At 38.8% G+C, this 26,940-nt stretch overlaps 3 protein-coding genes across 5 annotated transcripts in view; 1 reads left to right on the forward strand and 2 right to left on the reverse strand.

Annotated features, from left to right (window-relative positions):
* Positions 1-1,361: 1,361 nt before the first annotated feature.
* LOC125246998 lies at positions 1,362-17,082 on the reverse strand. Its single transcript, XM_048158164.1, has 8 exons — positions 16,936-17,082; positions 3,773-3,791; positions 3,626-3,694; positions 3,292-3,476; positions 2,571-2,725; positions 2,020-2,449; positions 1,723-1,928; positions 1,362-1,622 (listed from the first exon to the last, which is right to left on the reverse strand). The coding sequence occupies exons 1-6, from the start codon at positions 17,080-17,082 to the stop codon at positions 2,350-2,352; spliced, it is 675 nt and encodes a 224-aa protein (XP_048014121.1). The 3' UTR covers positions 1,362-1,622; positions 1,723-1,928; positions 2,020-2,349.
* LOC125248039 lies at positions 11,185-21,269 on the forward strand. 2 transcript variants are annotated; one of them, XM_048159616.1, is made up of 9 exons: positions 11,185-11,634; positions 18,147-18,318; positions 18,387-18,435; positions 18,566-18,750; positions 19,621-19,775; positions 19,967-20,430; positions 20,546-20,751; positions 20,831-21,044; positions 21,153-21,269. In XM_048159616.1, exons 2-8 carry the CDS (start codon positions 18,271-18,273, stop codon positions 21,035-21,037), a joined length of 1,314 nt encoding a protein of 437 aa, XP_048015573.1. In that variant the 5' UTR covers positions 11,185-11,634; positions 18,147-18,270; the 3' UTR covers positions 21,038-21,044; positions 21,153-21,269. The 2 variants fall into 2 exon arrangements, with proteins under 2 accessions (XP_048015573.1, XP_048015572.1); XM_048159615.1 differs by lacking the exon at positions 11,185-11,634 and having other exon boundaries at positions 17,968-18,318; positions 20,831-21,269.
* A 2,713-nt stretch (positions 21,270-23,982) lies between these two features.
* The window catches only part of LOC125247571 (harmonin-like), a 29,105-nt gene continuing 26,147 nt past the window's right edge, over positions 23,983-26,940 (reverse strand). For both annotated transcript variants that reach the window (XM_048158938.1, XM_048158936.1), the window contains 2 exons: positions 26,806-26,938; positions 23,983-24,197 (listed from right to left, as the gene is read on the reverse strand). In XM_048158938.1, the coding sequence (XP_048014895.1) occupies positions 26,824-26,938 (115 nt within the window). In that variant the 3' untranslated portion in view covers positions 23,983-24,197; positions 26,806-26,823. The remainder of the gene's footprint in view (positions 24,198-26,805; positions 26,939-26,940) is intronic.

The raw sequence follows: 26,940 nt of genomic DNA on the forward strand, positions 1-26,940 counted from the left end.
TATATATATATATATATATATATATATATATATATATATATATATATATATATATATATATATATATAATATTATGAGGTGAACCCCAAGTAACAAATAGCCCTATAACATTTTTTTCATCCATTTATTTAAACATGCATGTTACACATAATACACACAAACACATAACATTTCAAATTATACAATATTAATCATGATTTTGGCTTTACGATTTTTACACAAAGGTATCATATAGTACCACAGCAATTCTATAAATCAAACTACAGACAAGATGCTAATTTTAAAGAAATTGAAATTTTATATTTTTTACACAAGCAGGTTTTTTTTCCCCATGTTGTTTCTCTTTTATATTATATTTATATTTGATGATTCCATTTATACAATCTTTTCCCTCCAAAATTTTGAGTGGAAAGAAAATGGATAAAAAAAGGATGTCCACATAATAGAATGACATTTAGGAATGTCATTCATAACATTTACGACGAGACTAGTGGGAATGCCCACTAGTGATCACAGCGCTAGCCAGCGACGGTTTGAACGCAGCTTTGTGCTAAAACATTATAAATGTGTAAATTAAAGGATTAGTTCACTTTCAAATTAATTTTCTGATAATTTACTCACCCCCATGTCATCCAAGATGTCCATGTCCTTCTTTCTTCAGTTGAAAAGAAATTAAGGTTTTTGATGAAAACATTCCAAAATTTTTCTCCATATAGTGGACTTCAATGGACCCCAAACGGTTGAAGGTCAAAATTACAGTTTACAGCGATCCCAGACGAGAAATAAGGGTCTTGTCTAGAGAAACCATCGCTCATTTTCTTAAAAAATAAATAAAAATTATATATGTTTTAACCATAAATGCTCATCTTGAACTACCTCTCTTCTTCTTCTCTATTAGAATTCTGGCAGTGTAGACACTGCTAAGTGTATTACTGCCCTCCTCAGGACAAAGTTTGAACTAAATTGTCATATACAATATGCTAGTGCAAGTATATAACAATTAGTTCAAACTTTAACCTGTGGAGGGCAGTAATACACTTAAGCAGTGTCTAGACTGCCTGAATTCTAATAGAGAAAAAGAGAGCTAGTTCAAGATGAGCATTTATTGTTAAAAGGTACATAATTATTATTATTATTAAATTTTTTTTTTTTAGAAAATGAGCAATGGTTTCTCTAGATAAGACCCTTTTTTCTCGTCTGGGATTGTGTTGAATGCTTTGAAGCTGCACTGAAACTGTAATTTTGACCTTCAACCGTTTGGGCTCCATTGAAGTCCACTATATGGAGAAAAATCCTGGAATGTTTTCATCAAAAACCTTAATTTCTTTTCGACTGAAGAAAGAAAGACATGGACATCTTGGATGACATGGGGGTGAGTAAATTATTAGGAAAATTTTTATTTGAAAGTGAACTAATCCTTTAATGGCAACCATCATTTACTAAGGTGCACAAATGGCAGTACCTATTTTGGTCAGATCTGCTTTGACAATGTCATACCGCCTTTTCCATTCCTCTGGTGACAGTGAAGATGGGTTGAACTCCAGGAACTTGTACGCATCCTTATTCTGCAAGCTAAAAGCCCTCTTTGCCGTCAGACAGGATTCTCCAAAGGCCTTCCAGTGCTGAAAGATTTGAGGTAGAAAATGAATCACAACACAGAAAATGCAATGAAATTAACTGCTATAATCCTGCAACTGAACATTTACTCAGTGTGTAAGTTACCTCTTGTGCTAAATCAATATTCGTCAGAACAATCTCCTTCAGTTCATTCTCCTCAATTAAGTGTTCATTAGCAAATGTCTCGCTTTTGAGAGATTCCAGAAATACTAGAACTGATTTCCAGAACAAGTTATGCTTGAGCAGAGTTTCTTGGATTTCATAAAGGTACTTCAGGACATCATTCAGATAGACAGTGTCAGGTATTGAACCTTGAAAAACAATATGAAGCAGACATTAATTATGAGAGATCACTCTGAGGTTTTTGACCATTGGCACACAGAGATCTTGAAAGAACCTCACCCTTTTCCGTCTTCATGTTTGCCAATTTCAGCTGAACATCATTCAGCCTGACTTGGATATTGTGCTCCCGGCTTTTCAGGTTTGACTTCTGAGCAAAGAGTTGAGCTTTTTCATTGGCGAGAGCCTGGTTTCTTGCAGGTCTGGTTTCAAAAATGGATTTAAGAACGGATCCAACAAATGATACAACGACAGACAGGAAACTGAAACCAAACATTCTTCTACAAGCAAATCTGCCATGACATCGGTTTATCTTTGCCTCAATTTGTCCAATTTCCACTAAGGTTTTCCTCAGTTCCATCTGAAGATTTCTCACCACCTTCTCCAGAGCCTCTATCTCCTTAGTAGTTTGTGCATTTTTTTGTCTGTCTCAGCCTTTTCCTGAAACACATCACTGGTGCAGGAAGCCACACTGTGGTTGTGTTTCTCATATCTGGTGATGACAGATTTCAGATAAACCATTCGTTTGATCACATTAAACTTTGTTTTGTATGGGTTCATATATTATAATGCTTTTGACATGTAAGACTTTGAAACATTTCCTAAAATTGTACCTGTCCACCATCTCTTTCACTCTGTTAACAATTTCTGTGATCCATTCTCCTGCTTTTTGCAAAGACATGGTTGACTGAATGTTTTCATTATTTTCAACAGCGAGTTTCAGTTGAGGAAACAGTGAGGAAACCATTTGGTTACTTGTGTCCACACACTAAAAGACAGGAAGAATTTTTACATGTTATGTCCTTGCATGTGCCATATCAGATTTTTCAGCCAACTTATATAAATAAATTTATATTAGATAGTTAAGTTTCATGTTTATTGTAGGTATGAAATTAATAGTGCCCCAAAGTCATAAACTTTTGGTGAATTTTGCCAAAATATGTGGGTGGTTGGGGGAATCTGTCTAAATGTTTACAAAATATGAAGAGTTTTTGGCATTTAATGAGATATGTACTGTACTACCTATAACAGTCAACTGCATCAAATACAACAATAATGTGTACCATTATGTCAAACATTTATCAAATAATATTATATAACTATCATCCAACTTGTCTCCACCAGTCAGAAAGCCTAACAAGGTTGAATAAAAATAACTTTATTTTGCATATCAAACATGTATTAAATTCAATAAATTTGCAATGCATTTCTACAAGCTACACTCACAGCATTTCAATTCTACTCCTTGAAATTCTTCTTGTTTTTTTTTCAGATTTAATATGCCTCTTTAGTTTGACTTCAATAAGAGAAAAGTCAGAAGAATATTGACTTTACCTTCTGCAGAAGAGCCTCAGAGGAGCCAAAAAGATACTGGGTTTCAACAGCACACTCTTTGAGAACCCTCTCCAACTTGGGGAACTTAGCCAAACAGAGATAGGAGAGATTGTAGAGCAAAGCCGTACGATCAGCCGATGGAAGAAGCTCCTGAAAGAAGCTGGGGTGATTTTCACCCATCACTTCTGTAGAATTACAAATGTAATAGTTACTACATAATGGTTTTGCACAGGCTTGTGTCAAATACCACAACATGAAGCATGTAAATATCTGAAGACTAAGAGATTTTGATTACATTTTATTGGTCAAAAACGATTCATAAACTTTCGCCCACCTTGTGTAATGGGCATTGCTTTTCTGCAACCAATCTTCACTCTTCGTAGTCTGTAAAAAATTACAGTGCCTGAAAAACAACAAAAAACAAAATTAGATGAGAATCACTACAACAATGATGGATGGAGCATGTCAGTAAAAAAGATACCTGTCAAAGGAAAGAACCTCTAAGCAGTGCAGTTTATGGTATCAGCATAGGGAATTTATACTCTATGGCGCCTCCTTAAAAATGTTTGGAATGGAGATACCTGAAACCCATTGTCAAAGAACAGAAGGTGTAGCCTTTGGGGGATTAGCAGGCGTCCTGAAACCTCAGAATTTCACAACTGCACAAACCTGCCTTGTTTAGTCAATGGTTCCCAAACTTATTGTGCCGTGGTCCCCCTTTTGTAGAGAAAAATATTTTCAATCCACCACAAATATTTGCACACACATAGAGACATGATCTCAGACATGACCTTTCTTCCAAAACCCTATAGGATTTATTTGAAATTAATTAATGTAATTAAAACAGTGCTACAACTAATTCTCTTTGTGTTTGTGATGTGAAGTCTCTAAATGACATCTTAACTTGGTTGGCTTCATACTGTCAGAAGCTAATATTTTGAGGCATGCAACACACTGTGGTTGTACTGCTGAATATGAGGGTGAGATATGCCTTGTCATATTTTCTTGTCTTTAAACACGTTTTGTAATATTCAGTTCCTGTGAAAAACTGTTCCAGTGGGTGGAATACACATGAATATTCATAATGTTTCCCATATTATGGATGTGTCATTTCGAAAAAGTAATGAAGTTTCAATGATAGGCATTACAGTTTTTTACAATCACTTTGCTACTATTTTCAGAACCTTGATGTCATTTTTCAAAACTCTAGACACAAAACTCAAAACGGTTATCACTTGTAACACAGGCTGTCTAGTGTTCAAAACATTGCATTGTGCATTCACATCTTTAAAGAAATCTTGCACTTGCACAATCATTGGTTCAAAACACAAATTTACTGTGAAATACCATTGAAACATAACTATAGATCACCCACACACAAGCAACCAATAGTTTCACTGTGTCATTGTTCGTGCAATCATTAAATATTGTATAACAAAATAGGTGATACAAGTTTCATTATGGTACTACATGTATAGTAAATACATCTCTTTAAAAGTACTGCAGTAGTAGAGAGAATACTACAGACACAGAATCATTGAACAAAGTTTGTAATATATTGATGAAAAACACTACAGAACAATCACAACATAGCTTTATTTGAATCAAAGCAAAAATAATTAGCTATGAAATAGAAAAGAAAAGACAGTACTGTAAAACATCAAATGCAGTGTTCCTCAACTGTACTGTAAGAAACAAAACAGGAGTGCACTGTAAAACATGCTGTTCTTACTTAGAGTTTTTGTCTTGTTTCTAGTCAAAATATCTTATATTCATGAAGCATTTTCTTGACAAGTAAAAATTATTTTCTTGTTTTCAGGAACAATAAGTCAAAATTGTCAAGAAAATGCTTCTTGATTTAAGAACTTTAACATATTTTGGCTAGAAACAAGACAAAAACTCTAAGTAAGAACAGCATGTTTTGCAGTGTGAGAAGGTGGTACAGTATTTGGGGCCATAGACACAGTGTCTGATGAAGCATTATGATAACATATTAGGCTACATCCATGGATATTTTAGTCTAATTGGTTCGTGCTCCAGGCTAATTGGTGACAATGAATCTTGTTAACCTGAAACTTTCATGGTTTACAGTAAACATGGAAGATTGTTTTTCTGTTTCCATACAACTATGCATTAAGAGTAATGCAACAGTTACTTATCATTTTGAGCAGTTGTATCAACTGATAGTTAGATCATTGTAAGGAAATGAATAGACACTCATTTGAAATGTAATGTGTGAATTGCCTTTTGAAATAGTAGTACTTTGATGTTAAGTTGTGTCATATTGAACAGGTGATTTTTGTTGAATGAACGAATGATCTAAGTTTTATGTGTATTGTATCCAAGCAATTGAGAAAAGGGTTAGAGTTTTGAAAAATGTGCATTTTGATCATTGGTTGTGAGTTTTGTGTCTAGAGTTGTGAAAAGTGACATCAAGGTTCTGAAAATAGTAGCAAAGTGATTGTAAAAAACTGTAACTGCAACAGTTCACATTTTCAAAACAATGCATATTTTGTGTTATATATGATAAATCATCAGAGCTGTTTTGCCTGATTGATTACAGGCTTTCAGATAAATAGGTAAGGACGCAACAATGAACAAATAACCATGCTTGTCTAGGCTAATGGTCACCGTGATTTTGCCAGTTCCTAGAACAACATTCCATTCTTAACCCTATTCCTACCCCTAAACCTAATCCTACCCATAACTTATCCATAAAATCAGAGGGGAAAGATAGGTGAATAACATTGATGTAGAAGCACCTAACCCTGGTTGCAAGCCTAAACTTGACATAAATGGTAAACTTGTCCATCAAATCTGTTGATTGGAATGTTGTTCCAGGATCAACAAAGATGCTGATCTAGGAACATGTCTTACTTGGCAAAATCACGGTGACCCTAGGGGTCTACAGTTTTTATGGAAGCTTGTTTCCACCACTAAATTAAAAATAAAAGCGGTTATTGCGACTTTAATTCCTCACAATTCTGACTTCTTTTCTCAGAATTGCATAATATAAAGTCGCAATTGCGTGTTTACAAAGTCAGAATTGTGAGTACCATTCCGGCAGCGATTAAAGTGTAATGTGCAGAAGTCAGAAGAATACAGAAACATATTTATTTTGCCTTATATTGGATTGTAAGAGAAATTGCATGGGGAATAAATGTTACATTGTATTGTATAATAAAATTGTTTCCCTTTTTTGAAGTGACTACCCTGTTGAAAATTTCAGCATGAACCAACTTGAATTCCATGTTGGTCCAGGATGTTTTATCCTGGTTATAGTTGGTAAAGCTGGTTGCCTGGAAAATCCAGCCTCACCACTGTACCAGCGGATGAGTCTGGTCGGTCATTGAATCAATTCGATTTCGAGGGCGGAGCAAATCTGAGCAAACAGGAAGCGGAGTAAACCAATCAGAGAATGACGGATATGACGTTAGCAAAGCGACAAGAGAGTCAACAGCGAAAAGTAAATAATTAATGTATTTTTGGTAATTTAAAACTGAATTCACGGCTGAATAGAACAAACTCTCGGTCTTCCGTGCGCAATCTTTGTTGATATTGAAGGGACTTTCGCCGCACTAGAGTGACACTGTTTGCGTCACTGAAATGAATGAATCTGATTGCACCGGACGGTTTGGAGTTGACTCGAATCGCGACGGAGGGCGGACTGACCAGACTGATATTTCTTGTAGAAGATATATCAGTCTGGCCTTGCCAGGCGATAAAGCTGGTACACAGGTACATAGTCATGCTGTTCTCAAGCAAAACTGAGCTGGTGTAGCTGTCAACCAGCACTCCCACTTCCCTTGCTGACGACCAGCAAACCACTCATAGGAAAGAAAAATAATAAATGAGATCTCTTTAACATATCAAATGTTTCTCCTAGACAAAAATGAGGTTACTTTAACATCAAATGGAGACTTTTGCTTGAGTCTCCTACTTCTCACACTTGTCCCCTGAGACAAAAAATCTAACACTCTCACAATGGTCTCCTTTAAAGCTTTAGAAGAGATCTCAACAACATCACACACAGTGCTCATATTTCTCTCCTTAAGGCCAGAACACACCAAGCCGACACCGACGAACTAGTGGCGACGAAAGCAGACTGTGGGGTTGGCTCATGTCGGCAGCGTCTGTGTCCAAAGTTGCCCTGACACACCAAACCGACGCTAAACAGCCGACGGCCAAGTAGCACGTCAGTTCTGCGCCTGCATGAGATGAAATGCCTTTCCGAACCAGCAGGCGGGAGTAGCTGACCAGGCAATCAGAATGATCAGATGGCCAGACGGACCGACGAGCTCCAACGCAGATTCAACATTTCGAATTGGCTGAAAAAAAAGCCGACGAGGACCAACTTCAGCCGAAGGTGCGGAACACACTGAGAAAACTTAGTCGGCCGACGAAGAAAAACTGCCCGACGGCCGACTGTCGGCTTGGTGTGTTCCTGCCTTTAACTGGATTGCTCACATTTGTGTCCTCTGTAAGACTTGATTTTCCTGCTATGACAAAAGCTGAGATCAAACAAACAAGGGGAGATGTTTGGGCAAGGCTCTTTTCATGCTCTTTCTCTGAGATCTTCAGATAGTGAGTTTTTATTGTTTCAGAAACGGGCAGTAAGTTTGGGGAGTTCATTTTAGTCCATCTCCTATCCTGAAAGAGATGGACTAAAAATAATCTTACTGCAAGATTTTCTTCTTATTATTGTAAAGCTGCTTTGACACAGTCTGCATTGTAAAAAGCGCTATATAAATAAAGGCGACTTGACTTGACTACTTTCCTGCTCCTCTTCACTTCTTGCCTCTCCCATTGTATCCTGTCTCTCATCCTACAGTCCTGCCCATTAAAGGTGAGAAAACCCAATAAAAAAAAAAAGCAAGCTCTAAAAATATTTTTATAATGGAGTCTAGAAAGCGATTACAGCAAGACAATTAAGAGATCTCTCGTTTATCATTTTGGACTCCCTCAACTCCCTCATGTCTCGGTTGTGTCTACCTTTATTTCTTCTAAGGAATTTTAGGAGAAACATACAATGAGAGATAAATGAGAATCACAACTAAGTCTCATAAGCTTAGAAAGAGCAAACTCTGAGCAATAAAATATTCCTATAATGGAGTCTTGAAAGAGATTGCAGCAAGACAATAAAGAGATGTTCTATGTTCCTTCCACCACATTCTCAGTTTTAACTCATTTTCTTTCAGTTATTTCTCATTTCTCAATTCTTTCTACTCTTATTTCTCATAAGGAATTTTAGGAGAAACATCTGAAACTCTGTTAAAACTAAAATGAGGGATATATGAGAACCACAACTAATTAGCTGTCTCCTGAAACTCTCCTGATCTTAGGAAAAGCAAACACTGAACAATTATTTTTTCCTCTGGGCAGTAACCAGCATTCCATACTGGTCCCAGCATGCGAAACATACCTCATGCTGGTGACCAACAATGCTGCTTTTTTCAGCAGGGAAGTTCTTTTTTGTTCCTTTATCAGGAGTAAAAGGAAGTTTAAAATGGCTGAGCAACGGTACACTTTTTTTGAACATTCCAATGCAATCCACACTGCTGGGAGTGGTGTTTAAATGAATATTTAAATATGTACTACACTATATCCTCTCCATAACACAACAAACACACAAAATGATAAAAAGAAAAGAGCGGTTAAGAAAGCTTTTGATCACAGGAATGTGGATGTTTCCATATCAGACATCCATGCTGAAAAATCCAGCATTGTTGGTCACCAGCAAAAGGTATGTTTTACATACTGGGACCAGTTTGGGAGGCTGGTGTGCTAGTGGACCAACATATTTTGTCTTTTGGGTGCTGGTATGATCACAAGAAAACCACAACAAAACTAATTGTTAATATTTCTAATTTTAATACATATTATTATATTATATTTAACCCTCAGCCAATGCTTATCACACAGTATGTTGAACAGGAACGGTTTCAGGAATGGCACAAAGGTGTGTGACTCTTCAAGTTGACATTCAGCTGACAGGGCCATTAAGGGAGAGTTTTTGTTTTCCCAGGTGTGAAACATCATTATTCATGATCATTCATGCCCTCCCTGCATACAGCCTTCTGACATAAAACATGTCTTACAAATTTTAAATCAATATGTTTTTTTTAAATCGTTTGAAGCAAAAATTCTAGCCTACATCATACATTTTTTCAAAAGTCTTGTGAAGAAATGTTCAGTATGGGTTTTATGGCCTTATTTCAGGGCCCAGAGGGTTAATATATTAAAAAAAAAAAAAAAATCATGTTGCAGGTTACATGTTTACTTGCAAAATCCTCAGTGTTAAAAAAAAAACACTGCTTTGTTTTCATATATTCCCAGTAGAAGTTACACTGAAACGGTGTTGCATTTAGGCTGCATTTACACAATCCACACGACATCCGATTTTTCCACATCCGATCTGAGCCACTTCCAAATGTGGTTTTAAATCAGATACATATCCGACATCTGGACATCCGACATGCATATCCGATTCCCATTGGAATTCCAAGCCTTGTGGTGGCTTTTGGAGACACGTTTGCCCACAAAGATAGCTTTTAATGTATTATGAAGCAGGTGTGCCTGTATGCACTCGCACTAAAATTCACAGTTCTTTTTTATTGAGGTGGGAACTTTATATACCTATCTAGATATCTTTTCCAAGAAAGAAATTGCATGCACACACACACATTCAGCAGCTGGTTTTCAACATCTGCCTGGTTAATTTAAAAGAAAATAAGCTGCACTGAAAACTAGCCTACATTATATTTCTCAACCTCATCAATGATTGCATTTTTTTTTTTTTTTTTATTAAACCAAAAGCTTCACTGGGTAGGCTACTCTCTCGCGCTCACACTCTCGCTATTATTCATATTTGAAGTCATTCAAATAACTGTAATCTTACCTACAACTTTATCTCTCTTCAGAATTCTAGATCTAACATGTTACGAAACACAGACTCACAACAATGTTTGTGATAATGAGAGACAGGTTTATTCAAAGCAGAAGGTAATGGACACAAGCAGGCGAGTATAATAGATGAAGCAGTAGAAGAAATAGCAAATGGGGATACTGACAGTTCTGTTCTGTTGCAGATGACTGAGGAGGTCATGGATGATAGCAGCTGAAACACACACTTTGGCAAGGAGAGTGGAGAATGGCTGGAGCCTGATAGAGAAGACTCTGGAGACACAGAGGATCAGGAGAGACAATGGAGAAATACAGCATACCCTGTTCAGAGGTAAGTGCTGACAGGTAAGTAAATTCTTACTCAAACTAGACCAGGCAAAGTGCCAGAGTGATGTGTGTGCTTGCAGTGATGAGGAGATAAGCAGGTGCGGGTGATTAGAATTCAGGTGACAATGATCTCTGTGATTGGGTGGTGATGGCTGATCTCATAACGAGCCATAGATAAAATAACAAACGAAAATTACCTTTATTTTCCGGTCTATATCTGTTTAGTAAGATTTCACGCTGCAAAATATTCACTGACACTAACAGCTGTTAAACATTAAATATATAAATAATTTTGATAGCACGGCCATTCAAAACCTAAGGGACTACCATGTGCATAGTTAAGCTATTAGTGATGTAAAGTCCGATTCATTTCCGCGAACCGGCTCTTTTCGGACAGTTCGACTCAATGAACCATTCATATTGAAACATTCAAATAAAAAGTTATTTGTGTAAACGCATAGCCTATTGCTGATTATTGCCTCATTCAGTTAATGGTTTGTGGTCACAGTTTCATTGGATCGCAGATCCTTTATGTCGGACACGACTGAACAATATTGATTAGCCTACATTGTGGATAAGATTCACAACCAGGGCTGGGGAGTAACGAAATACATGTAACGACGTTACGTATTTAAAATACAAAATTTGTGTAACTGTATTTCGTTACAGTTACATTTTAAATAGATGGTAATCAAAATACAGTTACATTCAAAAAGTATTTTAGATTACCAAAGGGATTACTTTGAATTTTTATGTCATTTATTTCATTTAATAGGCTATTAACGTAAGCTGTTTGAGGATTTTTAACCAACGAGCCAATGTTGATGATTCTCAGACTCTGTCCTTTATAAAAAAAAAATAAAAAAAAACGCACGCTGCCTGTTCAGATATTAACAACCTGCAGAGTGCAGACATGAGATCGCACACAAAAAATGGACGGGAAAACAGGGCATAACGCATTTCTCTGTTGGAAATTCAAAGACAGTTTTACTTATATAAACATGAAGGAGGACGTACAGTAACATCATAGCGCAATGCAAGCTATGTCTACCTGCAACAAAACTTCTATCGGCTTCAAAGGATTCAACATCTAATCTGAAAAAGCATCTTGAGGTAGGCCTATGCTCTGCTGTTCTTGGTCTTTGAAAATGTTATTTTGTTTATTTACTCCTTATTTTCCTATTTACTCGTACGCTGAGCTTTGTATGATTATCACTAGCTACGTTTAATATTTATAAGAATTTATTAGGTCTTTGAAAAATAACACGAAATCCTCATAGAATTAAAATCCACTTAATCATGCGTTAAATAATGTTTTATAAAGCCAATTTCTTGGTGTACTTTACAGACAAACTTTAAATCTTAATAATTCATTCCAAATGTTTAGGTATATGGCGTAACTTAGGCTACTACTCGAGTTCATGATCAAAATAGAGATTCAGTAGTCCACTGGTCATAAATCCAAAGGTTTTTTAGTTTTATTTTGATATTTATTCCGGGATTGCAAACAAACAGCTTTGTAATAATTTCCCAAAATGTCAGGATATATTTAGTAAGCCTGTCAACAGGACGTTAACACAGGCATGCGCTGAAAACGGACACAAAGAGAACAGACGCGCCATGCAAAGAAAATACTGTACCATGCTCAAGCTCACTGCTCGCGAAACATAGGAAGAATAATCTAAATATTAAATTGGGGTTGATATGGATGTATATGAAGGGAACTGTCTTCAGACAAGTTTTGGTGGCTTTTCCTCTTATCTCCGTATGAAGTAGCTTTGTGTATATGGTGGTAACCATGGAAACGCTATATCGCTGCTGTTCCGTAAGCGCCACCTACTGTCAGAGAGTGAATCTGCATTTCATTCAGTCCGTCTGCTGATTGTGTAATGTGCCTTATGTAGCATAATTTCACAAAGCTAAAGTCAGACCATACTGTTTTTTCTGTTAATCTTAAAATTATACAATAATTTAAATGGAAAACAACTGATCATGCTCATGTTCATAACATCTTTGTTTGGATTGTGATATAAATGCAGTGTTTGTCTCTAATATCAAAGAGCTACACATTTTTTGAACAAATAAACAACAAATAAATTTGCTTTATAAAAAATCTGCAACCAGTATCAGAATCAGCCAATTTGCTTCCGTTGACCATGAAAAATCAAAAAAGGTGCATCACTAATAATAATTAAAAAATGAAATAAAGGATTATTTTTTAAAAAATCAAATAGTTTTTTTTCTTTGCTGTTTGTTGTTTATATGGTTAATATTTATGCAGCTATCAGTGCACTAAGGTTAAATATTAGTATAAACATATTTATACTAGGGATAGTTCACACAAAATGATCAAATTTTTTCCCAAACCTGTAAAATGTGGTGGTGGAGAGATGCAAAAAACTGTTGAGAAACCGTAGGTGAGTCAGCTTTGAATATAGGCCTTCTCTTGAGATTATTGGGTAGATCATTTCATTTCATTTTCTTTATAAACATTCTAAATGTTACAAACAAACTTTGTTAATAAAACAATTTAAACCACTGTGTCAATTCAACTCTATACACCTATAAAACAATCTATATTAATAACAATATTTTATTGTTATTTAATATTTTGTTATCCCTCTGATGCACATTTTTACAAATATAAAAATATAATTTTGGAATGATATATCAATAGTAATTGTATATTATGGATGTGATGTTAAAAGAAACAAATATTTTCTTAATTTGTTTATATCAAGATATTGAAATTCTTTACCAACACATAGGTTATGTCTAATAAATTGCAGATATACATTTTGTAACTGATGTTAAAAATAGAATTGAGTGGAAAACCAAATGGGTAGAGGTCATTTTTATTTACAGGTTGTAAACTTAAAACAGAACATCAAGTTAATATGGTCCTTTGTGTTCAAGGTGCTAAAGAGGATGTTTTGTTTTATACATTTTTGCAATATTACTTAAAACTGTCTTTACTAACTGATAAAAGACTATTTATTAGGTGCACTGAAAGGAATAATATTAATATACATCATCTGTGCACGAGGTAGGGCCTTAAAAACATCAGCCAATCGTTTAGGCAATCATCGCGTAAACGATTGGCCCTCTGGCTTGTCAATCACTGCCATGACGTTCCTTGTGAAAGACGAGCGCGGCTGCGCGCTCCAGTAACTTTCCACACTCCACAGGCGCCGCATGCGATGTTTTTGTCTGGAGACAGGAGTAACAAATGCAGATTACGAGTTACCTGCGGTGAGTCCGACATAATGAATCCACTAACACGATACAGCGAATGCCTGTGGTAAACACTCGAGTTTTGGGAGGCGTTCCCTCGAAAGGAGGGGGGGTTGTTCTTACGCATGCGCTCATTTCAAAAACTCAGTAACAGTCTTTGGTTTCTCAGTCGACGAAAAGATCCTCTTTATCACCTTTTAAGTATTTCAAAGTATTTCAAAGTATTTAGATTTAGTTACTAAACTTGAGTAATGTAACGAAATACGTTACAGATGACTTTTTAAAGCATGTATTTTTTAATCTGTAGTGAAATACATTCTAAAAGTAACCTTCCCAAACCTGTTCACAACTACAACACACACAGTGGCGTGCACAGACCTCCGCGAGGGCAAACTGAACACACATATTTATGTACAAACGTGCATATGTTCTAATGTCTAAAGTATATAGAAAGAATAAACTCATTGATTTCACTTTACAATTTATAATCTGCATGTAGGCTATAATAAACCATAGTAAAATTTATTGACGTCTCTCGACAAAAGGTTTTTGCAGGTTTTAATAAAATAGCCATAATAAGCATATTTCCAATAAGTGCCGCAGGCTTGCATGGTATCATCAACTCACTCATCAGAGTCCTCGGTAATCCTCGGCAAACCTCGACATCTGGTTGAACCGGCTTAATCGGTTCTTTTTGAGTCCTTGGTAGTCCGCTGCAAACTTCGACAGTTGGTTGAACCGGGTCAGTCGGTTCTTTTTGAGTTGGACATGCTACTTTGGCTTGTACGTCTTCCATCGTCACCTTGGAACTAATTTTCGATTCAGTTCGATAAGTGAACCGGCTTGGCCGGTTACTTCCTATGAACCGGTTTCAACCGAACGATTTGTTCAAGAACCGAACATCACTAAAAGCTATCAATGACTATCATTTTGGGTGAGAATTAATGTAAACACATATTTTGGATACCAATTGCATCTAAAGTGAATGTAAACAGACTGGGCAAAAGATTGGATCAAAAGACCAAATCTGTGCTTTAAGACTTGCAGTGTAAACGCAGCCTTAAGGCAGGAACACACCAAGCCGATGGTCGGCCGTCGGGCAGTTTTTGTTCGTTTTGCTCGTTGGCTTTTTTTCGGCCAATTCGACATGTCGAATCGGCGTCGTAGCTCTTCGTTCCGTCAGGCCATCTGATCATTCTGCTGTTCAGCTACTGCCACCTGCTGGTACGGAAAGGCATTTCATCTTATGCAGGCGCAGAATGGACGTGCTACTTGGCTATTGGCTGTCGAGTGTTGGTTTGGTGTGTCAGGGCAACTTTGGACCCAGACACTGCCGACGTGAGCCAACCCCACAGTCTGCTTTTGTCGCCACTAGTTCGTCGGCTTCGGCTTGGTGTGTACCTGCCTTTAGTGAACAATCATTCACTCTGCAAGTGATGATTGACCATTAGTGATGATACCTGCGGTTAACAAGCAGAATTACTGAAGTTAAGAGGAACAACAAGAACAGAAAATAAGAAGAGACAAGCAGAAACACAACTACAGCAGACTCAGAGCCACACATCCTTAGATGAAATCAACTGCAAATTAAATCAATGATATCTCACCAGTGTACACAATGTACACAAGCTCTTTTTAATTGATTTTAACTGATGTGTATACAGATCCTTTGAAACAGGAGATAAATCCTTTGAACCTTTGAAACATTTTTACCAGTTTGAATTTTTTCTTTGTTATTCAAAACTTCAGATGACATTGATCAATAACATAATCATAGCTAAAACAATTAAAATGTTCTACTTTCAACAGAGAGTGCAAAAAAATTAGGAAGTTATAATTATAAATTACAATGAATCATATATTTTAAAAAATACAAAATTAACACTTGTTAAATATAGAAATATGCAAGCAAAAACAATGCTTTTCCCCCAAACACTTTGTGCGACAACTGGTCTACTCGCCAGGGACCAGGAATTCTAGCAGGGCTCCCAATGGCCAGTCTGGGCCTGCAAACCTCAGAATTTCACAAATGCACAAACCTGCCTTTGCTTTGGGAAAAATCAAGAGTGCAATGGCAGTTCGTGAAGAGCAAGTGCTGTTAAAACTGTTGCAGAAATACAAATGGATGATTTTATTTTGTTGTTTTCATAATTGTAAATGTTTTTTGTTTTGTTATGTTTTGTTTTTTTGCAATGTACACAAGCTCTTTTTTAACTGATTTGTTGATCCTTTGAAACAGGAGACAAATACTTTGATCATGTGAAACGTTTTACCAGTCTAATTTTTTTTTCTTTGTTATTCAAAACTTCAGATGATATTAATAATATAATCATAGCTAAAACAATTAAAATCTCCTTCTTTGAACAGAGGGTGCAAAAGAAATTATAGGAAGTTATAATTAGCCTATATATTACAATAAACCATATGTTTTAATTTCAGAATTAAAATTTTATAATAAAAAAAACTAAAAGATGTGTTAAATACACACTGAACAAAATTATAAATGCAACACTTTTGTTTTTACCACCATTTTTCATGAGCCCCCATTTTTCAAAGATCTAAGACTTTCAAAGATCTAAGACAACAAAGGCCCATTTCTCTCAAATATTATTCACAAATCTGTCTAAATCTGTGTTAGTGAGCACTTCTCCTTTGCCGAGATAATCCATCCACCTCACAGGTGTGGCATATCAAGATGTTGATTAGACAGCATGATTATTGCACAGGTGTGCCTTAGGCTGGCCACAATAAAAGACCACTCTAAAATATGCAGTTTTATCACACAGCACAATGCCACAGATGTCGCAAGCTTTGAGGGAGCGTGCAATTGGCATGCTGACTGCAGGAATGTCCACCAGAGCTGTTGCCCGTGAATTGAATGTTCATTTCTCTACCAAAAGCCGTCTCCAAAGGCGTTTCAGAGAATTTGGCAGTACATCCAACCGGCCTCACAACCGCAGACCACATGTAACCACACCAGCCCAGGACCTCCACATCCAGCATCTTCACCTCCAAGATCATCTGAGACCAGTCACAATCAGTTTGCATAACCAAAGAATTTCTGCACAAACTGTCAGAAACCGTCTCAGGGAAGCTCATCTGCATGCTCGTCGTCCTCATTGGGCTCTCGAACTGACTGCAGTTTGTCATCGTAACCAATTTGAGTGGGCAAATGCTCACATTCGATGGCATCTGGCACTTTGGAGAGGTGTTCTCTTCAAGGATGAATCCCGGTTTGCACTGTACAGGGCAGATGGCAGACAGCGTGTATGGCGTCGTGTGGGTGAGGGGTTTGCTGATGTCAACGTTGTGGATTGAGTGGCCCATGGTGGTGGTGGGGTTATGGTATGGGCAGGCATATGTTATGGACAACGAACACAGGTGCATTTTATTGATACCGTGATGAGATCCTGAGGCCCATTGTTGTGCCATTCATCCACGACCATCACCTCATGTTGCAGCATGATAATGCACAGCCCCATGTTGCAAGGATCTGTACACAATTCCTGGAAGCTGAAAACACCCCAGTTCTTGCATGGCCAGCATACTCACCGGACATTGCACCCATTGAGCATGTTTGGGATGCTCTGGATCAGCGTATACGACAGCATGTTCCAGTTCCTGCCAATATCCAGCAACTTTGCACATCCATTGAAGAGGAGTGGACCAACATTCCACAGGCCACAATCAACAACCTTATCAACTCTATGCGAAGGAGATGTGTTGTTGTGAGGCAAATGGTGGTCACACCAGATACTGACTTGTTTTTGTGAACAATATTTGAGAGGAATAGGCCTTTTGAGTACATAGAAAAATTATTAGATCTTTGAGTTCAGCTCATGAAAAATGGGGGCAAAAACAAAAGTGTTGCGTTGTGTCATCGTCAGACTCCTCGGTAAACCTCGGCAAACCTTGACTTCTGGTTGAACCGGCTCAATTGGTTCTTTTTGAGTCCTTTTTGATTAAGTTCGATTAGTGAACCGGCTCAAACGGTTACTTCCTATGAACTTGTTTGCTGGTTAAACCGGCTCAATCAGTTCATATGAACCGGTGTTGCGTTTAGAATTTTGTTCAGTGTACTTTGATCCTGTGAAACGTTTTACCAGTCTGATTTTTTTTTTTCTTTGTTATTCAAAACTTCAGATGATATTGATTAATAATATAATCATAGCTAAAACAATTAAAATCTACTTCTCTCAACAGAGGGTGCAAAAGAAATTATAGGAAGTTATAATTAGCCTATATATTTCAATAAATCATATGTTTTAATTTTAGAATTAAAATTTTAGATTAGAAAATTAAAATATGTGTTAAATATAGAAACATGCAAGCAAAAACAATGCTTGTCCCCAAAACACTGCATGCTTACAGACAACTGGTCTACTCGCCAGGCCACTAGGAATTCTGTCAGGGGTCCTGATGACCAGTCCGGACCTGCAAGCCGAAGAATTTCACAAATGCACAAACCTGTTTTGGGAACCAGTTTAAGGAGGTGCCATTGAGTATAAATTCCCCATGCTGATGCAGTCAACTACATTGTTTAGAGGTTCACTTATCTTACAGGTAACTTTTACTGGCCTCTCTCATCCATTGTTTTTATGTTACTTATCTCATTCTGGTGTTGTTTTTAGTGTTTTCCAGGTACTTCCTTTACAGACAAAAAAATGTCAGACAGCCAAGGTGGGTAAAAATTTCTGAATTGTTTTTCACTGATAAAACGTTAACATCTAACATTTTGCATGTTGTTAATAATTGACACAAGTCTGTGCAAAACCATCAAGTTATAACTATCACATTTGTAACTCTACAGAAATTACGGTCGCAAGTAGCCCCGACTTTGTTACGGAGCTTCTTCCATCTGCTCAGCGCACAGCTTTGCTCTACCACCTCTCTTATCTCTGCCTGGCTAAGTTCCCCAAGTTGGAGAGGGTTCTCCGAGAGCGTGCTGTTGAAACTCAGCTTCTCTTTGGATCCTCAGAGGCTCTGCTGCTGAAGGTAAAGCCAATGTTCTTGAGCCATTTCTGTTATTGCAACCCACATCCAATAACACTCTTAAGAATGAAGACTCCAAAAGTGTATTTTCACAGCAATGCAATAAAAGAAACAATTTTTGTCAGCAAAGAATCTTTTAAAAATCTAAAGAGCTTTTTTTGCACTAGAAACTTGTGTGTAATGGAAAAGTTCCATGAATGATAAAAATTATTTGTGGAACCATAGATGCCAATAAAGGACCTTTATTGTTAAGAGTGTGTTACCGTCTGTCCAAGAGATGAATGAATTCTGAAAGATGAAGAGTCCACAATTCTCTTAAACAAGACAGATGGCAGTCATAAAAATTGTAAATACTGGTAAGAAATCTGCAGTTTTTAGATGAATATTTAAATGTGCTACATTATATCTTCATAGCACAACAACCACACAATGAAAACGATAATGAGAAAAGAGCAGTTAATAAAGTTCTGATCACAGAAATGTGGATATGTTCCCATCATATCTGCAATTTGGCATTCTACTCAAGTTTATTTGTATATAGCATTTTATACCATACAGATCAGTTCACTCGGACCGAGTGAAAGAATGAATGAGAAGGCAGAGCCCTAGAACAAACCCACCTATTACTCAATCATCATGGACTAATGGCAGTTCAAAGGAGTTTACCAGCCAACACAAACTTTTCTGGAATGTTGGCTTTGGTGAGCTGTTTCGAACTACTGAAATGATCTGCATTTATTTCACTCTTGATTGGCATCTCAAATGAGCCTAATCTTTAAACTCATGACACAACTGATTGTTTTAACCAGTTGTTTCCTATGTAAACTATGAAATATGAAGATAAAGAGTGTTAGCATTTCTGCTGTCTTTCAGTGTGCGGCCACAAGTAAAAACCTGGTTTCCACGCTGCTGCCTGCGCTGAAGGTTGCTGTTGAAAAGGACAAAACCATTTTGGCAATTAAGTCCCTGGAAAAAGCCAGACAATGGATCAGTGAAATTGTTGACAAAGTGGAGAAGATGGTAGATAGGTAAAAAAAAAATTAAAATATTGCTAGAATTTAAATTTTAGCATAAGAAAATATAGCAAGATTTGTTGAATTTACCATATCTGGAACACTTTTAATATGGCCACTGTCAAAAGTCCTGTGGATGAACAGTGTATATCAAGAACATTTACTGTGTTTAAGCTGATGATTAATGTGAAATCTGTTATTGTCAGATATGAGAAACACAACCACAGTGTGGCTTCCTGCACCAGTGATGTAATTCTTGAAAAGACTGAGACAGAAAAAAGAAAAGCACAAACTACTAAGGAGATAGAGGCTCAGGAGACGGTGGTGAGGGATCTCGAAGATCAACTGAAGAAAAACAATGAGCAGATTGGACAAATTGAGGCAAAGATTGCACAGAAAAACCAAGAACTGCAGAATCATGTCAAAGAAGCTTCTAGCAAAAGTAATGGTCTCAGTCTCTTTGCTGCCCTTGTACCATTTGTTGGACCCATTGTTAAATCAATTTATGATGCTAAAACTGGCCCTGGTGTGGCTGCGAAAACCCAGGGTCTGTCCAGCGAATTGTCTCAACTCTCCTTTGATAAATCAAGCCTGATGAGCAAGGAGTGGAACATCCATGTCAGGATGACTGATATGCAGCTGAAGTTGGCAAGCATGAAAATTGAAAATGGTAAGATTCTTTCACTTAAAAGATCTCCAATCATGCTCGACACAATTCCTGATTTACACCAGAAGCCTCAGAGTGATCTCTTATAATTAATGTCTGTTTCATATTGTTTCTAAAGGTTCAATACCGGACCCTGTCCATCTGAATGATGTCCAAAAATGCCTTTCCCGTATCCAAAAAATTCTGATTCAGCTTCAGAAGTTCTGGGAATCAGTGAGTGTAATGCTGGAGGCTCTCAAAGACGAGACGTTTGCTAATGAACACTTCATCGAGGAGAGTGAAATGAAGGAGATCTTTCTGGAGTCTATTAGTACAGCACAAGGGGTAACTTAGACATTGAGATAATGTTCACCTTGATTGCATTCTCTGAGCTGTAACTGATTTTTTACCTCAAATCTTTCAGCATTGGAAAGCCTTCGGTGAATCCTGTCTGAATGCAAAGAGCATCTTTAGCTTGCAGACTAAAGATGCGTATAAGTTTCTGGAGACCAGCCCATCTTCACTGTCACCAGAGGAATGGAAAAAAGAGTATGACGCTGTCATAGTGGATCTGAACAAAATAAATCCGGATCCCTTTACTCCTGAAGCACCAGCTCCCATTACTCAGTAATGTAGAAATGTAAGAAGTCTTTACAGTACAAATAGCGTACATGCCTATAATGTTTCAGGCTTACTGTTTTGAATAATGCATTTTTTATTAGCTCCCATTACTCAGTAATGTAGAAATGTAAGAAGTCTTTACAGTACAAATAGCGTACATGCCTATAATGTTTCAGGCTTACTGTTTTGAATAATGCATTTGTTTTTTCTGATGCCTTTTTAATAAAACCTTCTTTAAGTGAGCCAAATTGTCATGGATTTTCATTTCTCTCATGCCATTTCTCTATTCCCTCTGTGATTAAATTGCTTTGGATTTCAAAAATATAAACTTTTGTTTGTTTTTGTTTTTTTGTGTTTTTTTTTTGTATACTGGTATACTGTCATGCAGAGGTTGTTCATCCAAATGACATTGGAATATAAGAAATTAATAAACTAAAGCATGAGAAACTAAGACTCACCACAAATAGCATAACGTAAATAAGACCAAAGCATGAACGAGAACATGAGTGTTACGATCACCATCTGTTCCTGTCACGTTCCTGTTCACTCCGGACTCCATTTCCCATAATCCTCCCTTGCTTATCACCTGCACTCACTCCACAATCACTCCACACTAATCACCACACCCAGCTGCAGCTCATTACCAGGACTATAAAGGACTTTCACACACACCACCTCACTGTGAAGTCTTGTTTTACCTTGTGTCACAATTCTGAGCGTTTATCCTGTCTGCTTCCCGTTATCGACCCGTTGTTGCCTGTCCTGACCCTTGCCTTGTATACTGTTCTGTGAGTGATATCTGCCTAGCCTGACCATTGCCTGTTTCCTGACTACGATTCTGCCTGTCCCTTGCTGTTCCTGTTTGCTCCTGATTTACCCTGCCTGTACGACCATGCTCACTTTTAATAAAAGCTCTGCAATTGGATCCCTGCCTGAGTCCCGCTTCGTTACAGAAGACTTCGCCAACACAGATCCAGCAGCTTTTGTGAGTGTTCCTGTCACGTCCACCATGAACCCATCTGCCCAGCTAATAGGTCTCCAACAAGGAGACAGATCCATAGAGAATTATGTCAAGGACTTTATTGGACTGGCACATTTGACTTGTTTTGACGAGGTATGTCTTATGATATTCTTTCACGGAGGACTGTCTGAACCGCTCAGATCCGTTATGCCATTACATAAGCCAGACGGGACATTAGAACAATATATTGAGCTGGCTTTGCAACTGAGCGGATCTTCCTTTACCGTGGGTGTCGCGGAGGAACGCGATGCCACGCTGAATCACGTAATGGCTGCCGCTCAGGAGAGCATTCACAAAATGGCGGCTACCACAACATAACGTCACGTCTCCGCCAATCGCCCAGAGCCACGTCACGTCTCCGCTGATCGCCCAGAGTCACGTCACGTCTCTGGTTCTGTCCGGGAACGGAGAGGGTCGCAACGCACTCAAGGTCGCCGGTCGCAACGCACTCAAGGTCGCCGGTCGCAACGCACTCAAGCTCTCTGGATGCGATGGGCGAGATGGCCGTTTCGCCAGTGCCCACGGGCAAGATGGCCGCCCCTTCGGTGTCTGTGAACATAGGGGTTCTTCCAGCCATTGAGTCCGCTCCAGAACCCAAGCTCTGTGCCCTGCCGGCGCCGCCCAAGAGTCTCGCCCTGCCGGTGCCACCTGTGCTCCTCGCCCTGCCGGCGCCGCCGTGGCACCTGACCCGCCGTGGATACCTGAGTTCTTGGATCTGCATTGGAGACCCTGTTCCCGTCTGCGTCTCCAATGCACCCATCCCTCCCCTCCCCCTCCCCTCCCCCCTCCTCCCCGGTTGTGCCATCTACGGGGCGAGGACGCGCCTTCCGGGAGGGGGCCATTCTGTTACGATCACCGTCTGTTCCTGTCACGTTCCTGTTCACTCCGGACTCCACTTCCCATAATCCTCCCTGGCTCATCACCTGCACTCACTCCACAATCACTCCACACTAATCACCACACCCAGCTGCAGCTCATTACCAGGACTATAAAGGACTTTCACACACACCACCTCACCGCGAAGTCTTGTTTACCTTGTCACAATTCTGAGCGTTTATCCTGTCTGCCAGTCTGTTTCCCATTATCGACCCGTTGGTGCCTGTCCTGACCCTTGCCTTGTGTACTGTTCTGTGAGTGATATCTGCATAGCCTGACCATTGCCGGTTTCCTGACTACGATTCTGCATGTCCCTTGCTGTTCCTGTTTGCTCCTGATTTACCCTGCCTGTACGACCACGCTCCCTTTTAATAAAAGCTCTGCAATTGGATCCCTGCCTGAGTCCCGCTTCGTTACAATGAGCGTATAAATACATGTGAAATTTATATCACGTCTTATTGCGTGGCAGATCATTTAGGATACTGCCCAATGACATGGTTCTAAAGCTGTCCAAATTTTGCCCTCCATCTTAAAAGGCACTTCTGTAGATCAGAGAGGTTTTTTTTTTTTTTTTTTTTTTTCCTCAGACACACTAGAAATATCAGCTTTTGGACTTCAGAACTCCTAAAACCCTGCGTCTGGCCATGCACACACCTAAACAAAGTAATGACAGGAAACAGGAGCAAGGGAAACCATAAACAAATAACTAGTTTCCCCAGTGTATATCCATGTTATTTTGCAACACTGAAGTAAGCCATTTTCTTTGAATGTGTGAGACTTCAGATTCATTAGCCAAAGTATATTTAAATAACTAAGAATACAAAAATGCAGTAAATGGTTGAATCATTTGTGCTACAAACCAGTGTATTTATAACCCATACTTTAAAATATGGTAAGAAATACCAGTTTGGAATAATATTTGAATATTTGGTATATTATCCCATTTACTATAGAAGTTTACCCTACTACAGTTTACTGCAAAACCAGAAATGTGAAAAGGGTCCAGTGTGAAAGCACCCCTAATTTGTGAATGATCAGAAGTCATACAAACATTACACAAAAACATCTTTTAATGCATATTTATTGTTTTGCATCACAATATGGCCCAAATAGTAAATTATGTATTTCTAAAACAGATATTTCATTTATAAAGCATGTGAATAATTGCATTCGCTACACTTACAACATATATACTAAATTATGTGCTTGCTGGAAAATCACTAAGGAATGGCTCTCGATGGATTCCTCCTGTGATACGTCTTAAAAGAATGTCCTGTAATGATAGCAACAGAAAATATAAAAATAAGATTAGGCTGATAGATATTTAAAAGAGGGTTCCCTTTTGAAATGGAACTCAACACTGCGTCCTGGAGTTGCTATTGGAACACTCCTCGTGAGCCGGAGTCTGAAGCACGTGTGCTACACGCCAATCTCAATTGGCTACCACAGTCAGGTGACGTCACAGGAGCATTTGTAGAGTATATGAGGGTGTGTTCTGTGTGTGGCTAGGAATAAAAAAGCCTAGCAGAGCATTCAGAAAGGGTGTACCTCAAGTCAGAGATACATAACACCAGGCGATTCTCATGATATGTGTGTCGGAGCGGAGAATGCTCGATTGGCTCTCTTGAGAGATTGGGCTCTAGCGTGGCTGTGTCCCATTCTTTGACCTGCCGCCCTTCCTAGTGCAATAAGGGTGATATGGTTGTAAAGTGTATGTGGCATGCTGCACATCACTTTATCATCGGTCGCTTAGCTAGTACTATGAGTATGGGGTAGTTATTGATGCGCCTCCCTGATGGCATATAAGTATTGGATCTAGAGGAAGAGATTAGGCATTCACACCATCGCGTCCCACTCTTTCATCGGGCATCCTCCAGTGAACTGGTTATAGAGGCAGTTTCAGTATCCTTCCTATCTCATATGGACAGAAGGAGGAAAGATGGGCAGTCACGCTGCTCGCGTCCCACATCTCTCTGTGTCTATTATTCCCGACGCCAGGAATTTATAGATAGTAGCAATATACTCCTGTAACATGGGCTGTGATGAGTGTGGATGATGAGCAATACCGTAACTTGCATCCCCACATCCTCACTGGTCGAGGTGGTTAAAATGCTTCCCTTTGAATCACATTCATATTGGAAATAACATTCTGGCACTTGGCAAAGGGAAGGGGCAGTTTGAGCCCCCAACTAGTTGGAGACTGCATCAGTCCATTTCTTTTTATTGGTAGACAGTACAGCAAGGAGAATGAGCTTTTCACTTCTGCGTCTCACTCCTTCATTTGTTGCCTTAATTTGGTGGTGATAGTTTGGACATAGCGGGAGATTATGTTAACACTCTTTCCTAACGGTTTGCGAGGAGTATCGAAACATAAAAGTTGACATTAACACAGTTAGTGACCCGCTCTCTGTCATTTGCTGGAACTGCTGGGATGGACAACCATCAGCCAATAAGAGCTACTTGGTAGGGAGTGGTATGAGAGCACTGTGGTGCTCTCTCAGTAAGCCCCTCTGGTTCATACTGGAGGTAATAGTCAGACGATTATACATCGACTAGTCCCCAAGGAGACACAATTTTGGTTAACCATGTTCCTTGGTAGAGCAAGCAGTTGAGAGAATGGTGTTTTCTCCCGAGACCTCTCCTGGTCCTTATGTCGGGATGCTCAATACTTGCAACCTTGAGCAGATTGTCCCTCTGGAACTAATGGCTGAGGGTCCGGGTAGCAGTCCTCTAGTCTGTCCTGTCTTTATGGTGGCAGACGCTGTGAGCCTGCAATCTACCTAATCACTTCTACCCCGGGTCAGAGGTGGTATTGAGCTGCGGAGGTTGCCTCAAGCTGATAATTCTTGGTCATTAGGTGTGCTGTATGGCAAACTTTGGCAACAGCTTAGCTTGCTGGTGATTTGACAGCACAGTGAACAGGCATTTGGGCAGTATGGCATAGTGGAAATTTCTTTCTCATAGCGTCAACTCCATGACACAGTATTGAGTTCCACTTCAAAAGGGAATATTAGGTTAAGTAGGTAACCCTGGTTCCCTGAGAAGTGGAACGAGACATTGCATCACGTTGACGATTGACAAAGATGGTTGATGAAGTTGATGACGATCTTTCTAGGCGCCCTTATATACTCTGCCAGCAAGCCTGTGACGTCACCTGACTGCGGTAGCCAATCAAGATTGCCGTGCTTCAAACACCGGCTCACAAGGAGCATTCCCATAGCGTCAACTCCATGAAACAGTGTCTCATTCCCCTTCTCAGGGAACCGGGGTTGCCTACGTAACTTAACATTTTATATCTCACATCCACACGAGGGGTGAAGAAAAAAGATTGCACTCTTAGCAAGGAAAATGAATTTTACAGCAAAGACTGTATATGCTATACATGAAACATATATAAAAAATTACAGCGAATGCCACTGCATTGATTCACAAAACATGCAAAAAGACATGGTGAAAAAAGTCAAACGGCACAATTCTCCTGCAACCAGAGGGCCATTACTGGTAGTGCAAATATAAATGCCTTCAAGCACAATTGCACCCGTACATACATTTTTGACTCATAGTTTGCTCCTAGTGGCAGTATCTTTTCATAATTCCATGCACAGTAGTGCTGTAGACATTTATAGTAACATGCAGTAGCATATATCATGCAATAATCAATGCACAAGTCATGACATGTAACAGTCCCTTTGAACAACATCAATCAGAACGACTGCACAGCCTTGTGAACAACAGAGTATTGAATATTGCATTATTGAATCATTATCACACCAAATCCCCAAATGAAAACATCTGGGTGGGTTTCCAGATTGACAAAGAGATTGTCACATGTACATGATGCACATTGCAGAATGGTATGGGTGGATTTGGGGGGCTTTTACCACTAGGCTAGTGGCTGATCAGGTTGGGGGATGGGGGGTCCTCATCTGAAGGACGTAGCCCTGTCTGTACACAGGGGCACTGCCTTGGAAAACCTTTTTCTTTGCAGTGGGTCTGAATGATGCTGCTTTAGGGCT

The sequence above is a fragment of the Megalobrama amblycephala genome, linkage group LG15 (genome assembly GCF_018812025.1).
Source record: "Megalobrama amblycephala isolate DHTTF-2021 linkage group LG15, ASM1881202v1, whole genome shotgun sequence".
NCBI lineage: Eukaryota > Metazoa > Chordata > Actinopteri > Cypriniformes > Xenocyprididae > Megalobrama > Megalobrama amblycephala.

Coding starts and splice junctions, on each gene's coding strand:
- LOC125246998 (XM_048158164.1), bottom strand. CDS start 17,082: ATGGGCCACTCAATCCACAACGTTGACATCAGCAAACCCCTCACCCAC. Junction 2,726..3,291: donor CTGAGGCTCTTCTGCAGAAG/GTAAAGTCAATA, acceptor CCTGTCTTTTAG/TGTGTGGACACAAGTAACCA. Junction 2,450..2,570: donor GTGAAAGAGATGGTGGACAG/GTACAATTTTAG, acceptor TGTCATCACCAG/ATATGAGAAACACAACCACA.
- LOC125248039 (XM_048159616.1), top strand. CDS start 18,271: ATGCTGATGCAGTCAACTACATTGTTTAGAGGTTCACTTATCTTACAG. Junction 19,776..19,966: donor GTGGAGAAGATGGTAGATAG/GTAAAAAAAAAA, acceptor TGTTATTGTCAG/ATATGAGAAACACAACCACA. Junction 20,431..20,545: donor AAGCATGAAAATTGAAAATG/GTAAGATTCTTT, acceptor TTGTTTCTAAAG/GTTCAATACCGGACCCTGTC.